This window comes from Echinops telfairi, unplaced genomic scaffold, assembly GCF_000313985.2.
Source record: "Echinops telfairi isolate 266 unplaced genomic scaffold, ASM31398v2 ScPeMD7_25;HRSCAF=90, whole genome shotgun sequence".
NCBI lineage: Eukaryota > Metazoa > Chordata > Mammalia > Afrosoricida > Tenrecidae > Echinops > Echinops telfairi.
Genome location: NW_022103922.1, coordinates 7494999 through 7502582, shown reverse-complemented (window position 1 = coordinate 7502582; position 7584 = coordinate 7494999). Strand labels below are relative to the sequence as shown.

Below are 7584 nucleotides of genomic sequence, written 5' to 3'. Positions count from 1 at the left end.
GGAAAAAAAAAGATGTACTTACTGTTTTGACTGGTCAAGGTAAGAATACAGATTAGAATTTGAGAAAATTCACTCACACTTCCACTCAGATGCTAGCATAGTTCTTTATTTCCTCCTGTATAGAAAGTTTATAGTTCTTTATTTCCTCCTGTATAGAAAGGCAGTCTTTCCATCTGATTGGAAATGGAAGAGAGAATACTCCCCGGTCTCTCCTACACACAGTCTTGCACTCCACGCCCCATCCTCCCGCTTTCCAGCGTCCAGCTGTGGGGCCCAGACGGGCGGAGGGAGAAGCGCCCCGCCCCTCCACGCCGGCGCGTCGCTTACGTCAGAGCTCCGAGCCGCAGTCCCCTCCCTCTGCCGCGGTCGCGCTAGTTTTGACAGCGCGCCATGGCGGCGACCGGGGCTGCAGGGGTGTCGGCGGCCGCGTCGGAAAAGCAAGAGTTTTACCAGCTACTGAAGAACCTGATCAATCCAAGCTGCATGGTGCGGCGGCAGGCGGAGGAGATCTATGAAAACATCCCGGGCCTGTGTAAGACCACGTTCCTGATAGATGCCGTCAGAAACAGAAGAACAGGGTTTGAGGTGAGACAAATGGCTGCCGCACTGCTCCGACGGCTTTTGTCCTCGGGGTTTGAGGAAGTCTATCCCAACCTACCTCCTGAAGTCCAGAGGGACGTCAAGATTGAGCTGATACTGGCTGTTAAGTTAGAAACACATGCTAGCATGAGGAAAAAACTTTGCGATATTTTTGCGGTGCTGGCCAGGAATTTGATAGACGAGGACGGCACTAACCATTGGCCCGAAGGTCTGAAGTTCCTAATTGACTCCATCTACTCTAAAAATGTGGTTCTATGGGAAGTTGCACTTCACGTTTTCTGGCACTTTCCTGGGGTTTTTGGGACTCAAGAGCGGCACGATTTGGATATCATCAAACGGTTATTGGACCAGTGCATTCAAGATCAAGAGCATCCAGCCATCAGGACCTTATCTGCTCGAGCTGCAGCTGCATTTGTGCTTGCTAATGAGAATAACGTTGCTCTTTGTAAAGACTTTGCAGACTTGCTGCCAGGAATCTTACAGGCTGTGAATGACTCTTGTTACCAGGATGATGATTCTGTCCTAGAATCCCTTGTTGAGATTGCAGACACAGTTCCTAAGTACTTGGGCCCTTACTTAGAAGATACTCTGCAGCTGAGTCTAAAGTTATGCGGTGACTCTAGGCTCAGTAATCTGCAACGTCAGCTGGCTCTGGAAGTAATCGTGACCCTGTCTGAAACGGCAACCCCCATGCTGAAGAAGCATACGAATCTTATTGCACAGGCTGTTCCTCATATACTAGCGATGATGGTTGATCTGCAAGATGACGAGGACTGGGTGAATGCTGATGAAATGGAAGAAGAAGATTTTGACAGCAATGCAGTTGCTGCTGAGAGTGCCCTAGACAGACTGGCCTGTGGGCTTGGTGGGAAAGTGGTTTTACCAATGACCAAGGAGCACATCATGCAGCTGCTCCAGAGCCCTGACTGGAAATGTCGGCATGCTGGATTAATGGCCTTATCTGCCATCGGAGAAGGATGCCATCAACAAATGGAAGCAACTCTAGATGAAATGGTTAATTCTGTTTTGCAATTTCTTCAGGATCCTCATCCCAGGGTGAGGGCTGCAGCCTGTACTACACTTGGACAGATGGCCACGGATTTTGCACCTAATTTCCAAAAGAAATTCCATGAAACAGTGATTGCAGCTCTGCTGCGCACCATGGAAAATCAAGGTAATCAGCGCGTGCAATCGCATGCAGCTTCAGCTCTGATTATTTTCATCGAAGACTGCCCCAAACCATTGCTAGCGATCTATGTAGATGGCATGGTGAAAAATTTACATTCCATCTTGGTGATTAAACTGCAAGAGTTGATTCGGAATGGAACAAAGTTGGCCTTGGAACAGCTTGTAACAACAATTGCCTCAGTTGCAGATACAATCGAAGAAGAATTTGTCCCATACTATGATATATTTATACCCTCTCTAAAGCACATTGTTGAGCTTGCTGTGCAAAAGGAACTCAAGCTTCTGAGAGGAAAAACTATTGAATGCATCAGTCATGTTGGTCTTGCTGTTGGGAAGGAAAAATTTATGCAAGATGCAACAAATGTGATGCAGCTGTTGTTGAAGACACAATCAGATTTAAATACCACGGAAGATGATGACCCTCAGGTCTCTTACATGGTTTCAGCATGGGCTAGAATGTGTAAAATTCTTGGGAAAGATTTCCAGCAGTACCTCCCATTGGTTATCGAGCCTCTCATTAAGACTGCTTCAGCCAAACCCGATGTCACTCTCTTGGACACACAGGACGTGGAGAATATGAGCGATGACGATGGCTGGCAGTTTGTCAATCTTGGAGACCAGCAAAGTTTTGGAATTAAGACATCAGGGCTTGAAGCAAAAGCAACTGCTTGCCAGATGTTGGTGTACTATGCTAAGGAGTTGAGGGAAGGATTTGCGGAATATACAGAACAAGTTGTGAAGCTGATGGTGCCCTTACTGAAATTTTACTTCCATGACAATGTTCGAGTGGCGGCTGCAGAGTCCATGCCTTTTCTGCTAGAATGTGCAAAACTGAGTGGACCAGAGTATCTTGCACAGATGTGGCAATTCATCTGTGATCCCTTAATCAAGGCTATTGGGACGGAACCTGATGCAGATGTCCTCTCAGAAATAATGAATTCTTTTGCAAAGTCTATTGAAGTCGTGGGAGATGGGTGCCTCAGCGATGAACACCTGGAAGAACTGGGAGGAATATTGAAAGCCAAGCTTGAAGGCCACTTTAAAAACCAAGAATTGCGACAGGTCAAAAGGCAGGAAGAGAACTATGACCAGCAGATTGAAATGTCTCTGCAAGACGAGGACGAATGTGATGTTTATATCCTAACCAAAGTATCCGATATTTTGCACTCATTATTCAGTACCTACAGGGAAAAGATTTTACCATGGTTTGAACAGCTACTCCCATTAATCGTAAATCTAATTTGTTCAAGCAGGCCGTGGCCTGATAGACAGTGGGGCCTGTGCATATTTGACGATATCATAGAGCACTGCAGTCCAACCTCGTTCAAATACGTCGAATATTTCCGGTGGCCAATGCTACTAAATATGCGTGATAACAACCCTGAAGTCAGGCAAGCTGCCGCGTATGGCCTGGGCGTTATGGCCCAGTTTGGTGGCGATGATTATCGCTCTTTGTGTTCAGAAGCCGTGCCACTGCTGGTAAAAGTCATTAAGTGCGCAAATTCTAAAACCAAAAAAAATGTCATTGCAACAGAGAACTGTATCTCAGCAATAGGGAAGATTTTGAGGTTTAAGCCTAACTGTATAAATGTAGACGAAGTTCTTCCGCACTGGTTATCATGGCTTCCGCTGCATGAGGATAAAGAGGAAGCCCTACAGACTTTGAGTTTTCTCTGTGACTTGATTGAGAACAACCACCCAGTTGTGCTTGGCCCAAATAATTCCAATCTTCCCAAAATAATCAGTATAATTGCCGAAGGAAAAATTAACGCGACTGTTAACTATGAAGATCCTTGTGCCAAACGCCTAGCTAATGTCGTCCGCCAGGCACAAACTGATGAAGAGATGTGGTTGGCATGTGTATCCCAACTTGATGAGGAACAGCAGGCAGCCCTACAGGAGTTGCTAAATTTTGCTTGAAGCACTTTAATGTCACTTGACTATCACTATAAAAGTAACTTCATATAAATGTTAGGGGTGGGGTCCATGATAATTGAGAGAACTATTTTCTCCCTGCTTTAACAGTTCATGCTTCGTCCCCACACTTTCCCAGGACAGTCAATGTTACAGCCGTTTGTTCATCTTGCATGTTTCATCTCTTAAACATTAGACCTTTGGTGACAACCTGTACTTCCACTGTCTTAGATTAATCCCCTATCCCCTAGTTGATAGGGAGTGTATCCATTTTTTGCTGTTTGAACTAGTGATCCTGGGCAAACAATATATTCAGTGTCACGGTGGCATGCTGAATGTTACAAGCTGCTGAGGACTCAAAGATAAGGTAGGGGCATGTCAGGACAACCATCAGAATTCTAGACAAAGAAGACTGTAGTGGCAGGTTTATTCCTACCTGCTAACACTCCTGGCTGTCATGAAAATGGGAGGATGCTGTTTGGTGAAATGTTGCAGTGGGTGTGGGGAGTTCATAACATAGACTTAGAAACTGGGTGGGACAGGCCCATATTTTAGTCGTCAAGGTGTTAATAACTTAAAAATCTTAACTTGACGGTTCTCTACTTTCATAATTATCCAGGATAATAAGAACCATGGTTACAGAAAAGGGAATCCAATACATCTAGCATTGGTAGCATGGAAAGTACTGAAACACAGGGTTTGACAAATAATACGTAATCAGTATGTGTGGAAGGAGTCAAGTGTTACATGTATGAACAGAGTATTGTTTTGTGTATATGTGCTGTTTCCCACCCTGCAAAGCAGCTCAAGAAGAGATGCCCTGGTTTGGATGGGGTTAAAATGTATTACTATTTTGAAGACTACTTAAATAATGTCTTTAGTAACACTGAATTATATCATGAAAGTGAAAAGAAAGGTAATTTTAGCCCTCAACATGGGGAAGAAAACAGTTGTGAGGGCCATTTAGCTGTAGATGTGCATTATAAAGAGAAACCTGTCCTCAATTCTATAAAGCTAGGGTTAATTATATTCATTGGAATGTTGGTCTTTGATGGTGAGCTTTTTGAAGGGTAGAAAAAAAGCTATTTGGTAAATCATTGATCCCAAAATTAAAGAGCAAATACTTCTATCGTGATTTCCTAGGGCTGTTTTATATGTAAAGTATGTTGCAAATATTTGACCTACTAAATGTTCAATAAATGGTAGCCGTTATTGCTGCTCTTTGTACCTCTGCTGTGTTCTTTGCGGTGGCTGAGAATGGCTTTTACCTCAGCATCTCCCTTCCTCACCAGCTACCAGTCCAAATGAGCATCCAACTAGGTCACTGTGAACAGGGATATGATATTGTGATTTTAGATAGGCTATCCTTTCTACTCCGTACAATAATTCCTTTTGTTGCATGTGTATCAAAAGTTAAAGACATTATGTGTAATATGACCACAATATTATTAAGATGAAAGACAGGTGAATAGAACAATTCCACGACAGAGGATTCATAGAGATAAGACTAAATGGTAATTTTTCTTTTCCTTTATTCATGTCTTATAATTTAGCTACAACATATTTCTTGTCGTTTTTCTTTTGTCTTTTTAGGTTACAAGGCCTGCCCTACTTTCCTAATAGCTGTCTCTATCACCGTAGCTATTCATGAAGGTGATAGAACTGATGTCCGTTCTACTCACATACACCTCTTGCACTTTTATACCCCTTAATTTAGAAGCCCTTGAGCAACTTTCCTAGCCGTTGCCTCCACTCCTGTTGGTGAAGAATAGGAAATTCTGCCAGGCAACTGGATTAGGCACCTGGAGGTTTGAGGGAATTCTGAATCTAGATCTGAAGCCTGACAAACTACTTTCTTAACCTAAGTATCCATTTATCTACCTGTAAAGTTGGATTAAGACTCATATGAGAAATAAAGGCGATAATGAATGTAACGTGGTGGCCCAGGGTTCAAAAATGGGAGCTAATATCCGACTCAAGGTGGTGGCCAAAGCAGAGGAAGAGTGCATAATTACTTGAGTAGGATAGGCCTCAGATTCTGGGACTCCCTTAAAGAGAATTAGGGAGGTTCCATTAGACAGGAGCCCTAGTGACACAAGGGTTATGTGCTCACCTGCTAACTGAATGGTTGGTGGCTTGAAGCCAGCAGTTCCGTGGGAGAACAATGATGCTGTTTGCTCCTATACAGACTCACTGTCTTGGAAACCCAGGGGGATGATTCTACTCTGTCCTATGCAATTATGAGTTGGAATCAATTCCATGGCAATGGGCTTTTTCCCCCCTTTAATACGATTTCATTATCAGGAGACTTGGCTGCTAACAAGAAGGTGGTATTTGAAACCCACCAGTTGCTCTTGGGAGATGTGGTAATCTGCTACTGGGAAAATTTACAAACTTGGGAGATCTGTATTATGGGCCCTGATGGTGTGGTTTATTATGTTGGGCTGCTAATCACACAGCAGTTTTAACCCACCAGCCTCTCAAATACGAGACTCTCTACTCCTCTGAAGATTTATAATCTTGGAAACCATATGGAACAGTTCTACTCATCTTATATAAGGTCCATATGAGTCAGATTGACTGTATGGCAGTGGGTTTATGAATCAGAATCCTTTTTGGGCATACTATTTCACCTTAGGACCCATAGTTAACTTACCAGATAGTGTTGAGGTTTTGAATTTCCTAAGTGCTTTAAAGTTCTCATCAGTGAGAAATAAACAGAGTCAGAATAACCCAATCACTTTAACATAACATTTACTTCCTAGATTTCTATAATTTATGTGTATTCAAATAATTCCAAATTTCAAGCAAGAAGGTTCTACTTAAGTAAAGTCATATGTGCCCCTTCCTAGAATACAGGAAAAACTAGGAATATCTGCTTTGTGGAATCACCTGTTCTCCCCCACTTATGTTAGGCAACATATAAATTGATATGAATGCTAAGTCCCCATTGTAGTCCTCCTGCAATTTAAAACAAGTTAGCTACCTAATGCTCTCAAGTTCAGACTTGAGATACTTGGTGACTTCTCTAGCATTGTTTCTTTACATTAGGCCCATATTCTTAGAAAAACTGTAACAGTTGAGAGTTTAGAAGTGTATTTTTAAAATTTTAACGGGAAAGATTCGTTTCCAAAATATGAATTCATGTTAAGAACCGAGGTCAGCATTTTCCCAAACCTGCTGTTCACATTCTGCAATCACCTCTTCGTCTTGCCTGTGAACATGTTTGTTAGTTCATTCTTTAACTTCCCTTCCCAAATTCCACATTTATATAGCAGACCAGCAGACACAGCGGGGGCTTGGGGGAGGAGTGGTACAAACTGCAGGCAAATTTTAGAATAGGCAGGATTTTGTGCTATCAATTTCTCATTAACAAAGATCATCTCTAGCTCTCTTTAGTTGATAGGGCTAATACCTCAGAGTGTCCCTATGGGTCCAGAATCGATTTGGCAACTGGAACCAGTGCAAGGCTGAAATAAGGTAGCCTCATCTCCGACTTTAAAAAGAGGCCTTTGGCTCTCTCCCGGGAGAGGGTATGTAAATCCGCGCAGGCGCTCGCTTTCCTCCTCGCCCCGCCCTTTACAGGCGCTACCTACTGATGACATCATTGGGTCGCGCAATGCTTACGGCCTCCAGGCCTATAGCGGAGCGAAAACGCCTAGCGGGGCGGGACTCGAGGGGGCGGGGCAACGGGCTCTACTACGCATGCGCATCAGGGATGGCGACGGTGCTCCTTTCTTTACCTTTTACTACAGCTCGCCCGGTCGGGGGTGCCTGAGTGCCCTCCCCCCTCTCTCTCTCCTTCTACCTCCCCCTCTCCCCGCCCAGTGGGGCTTCTAATTGACAGTTGTCGCCGGGCCAGTCCGCGCCGCCTCCTCCTGC

The 7584-nt window shown here is 43.9% G+C and overlaps 1 protein-coding gene across 2 annotated transcripts; it reads left to right on the top strand.

Annotated features, from left to right (window-relative positions):
• The first annotated feature begins 390 nt into the window (after window positions 1-390).
• RANBP6 (RAN binding protein 6) lies at window positions 391-4914 on the top strand. Of its 2 annotated transcripts, XM_004706521.2 has the most exons (2): window positions 391-526; window positions 1642-1813. In XM_004706521.2, the coding sequence occupies exons 1-2, from the start codon at window positions 391-393 to the stop codon at window positions 1710-1712; spliced, it is 207 nt and encodes a 68-aa protein (XP_004706578.1). In that variant the 3' UTR covers window positions 1713-1813. The 2 variants fall into 2 exon arrangements, with proteins under 2 accessions (XP_004706578.1, XP_004706576.1); XM_004706519.2 differs by having other exon boundaries at window positions 391-4914.
• The last annotated feature ends 2670 nt before the right edge of the window (window positions 4915-7584 follow it).

Excerpts from the sequence above, each read along its gene's own strand:
- RANBP6 (XM_004706519.2), top strand. The coding sequence starts at position 391 with ATGGCGGCGACCGGGGCTGCAGGGGTGTCGGCGGCCGCGTCGGAAAAG.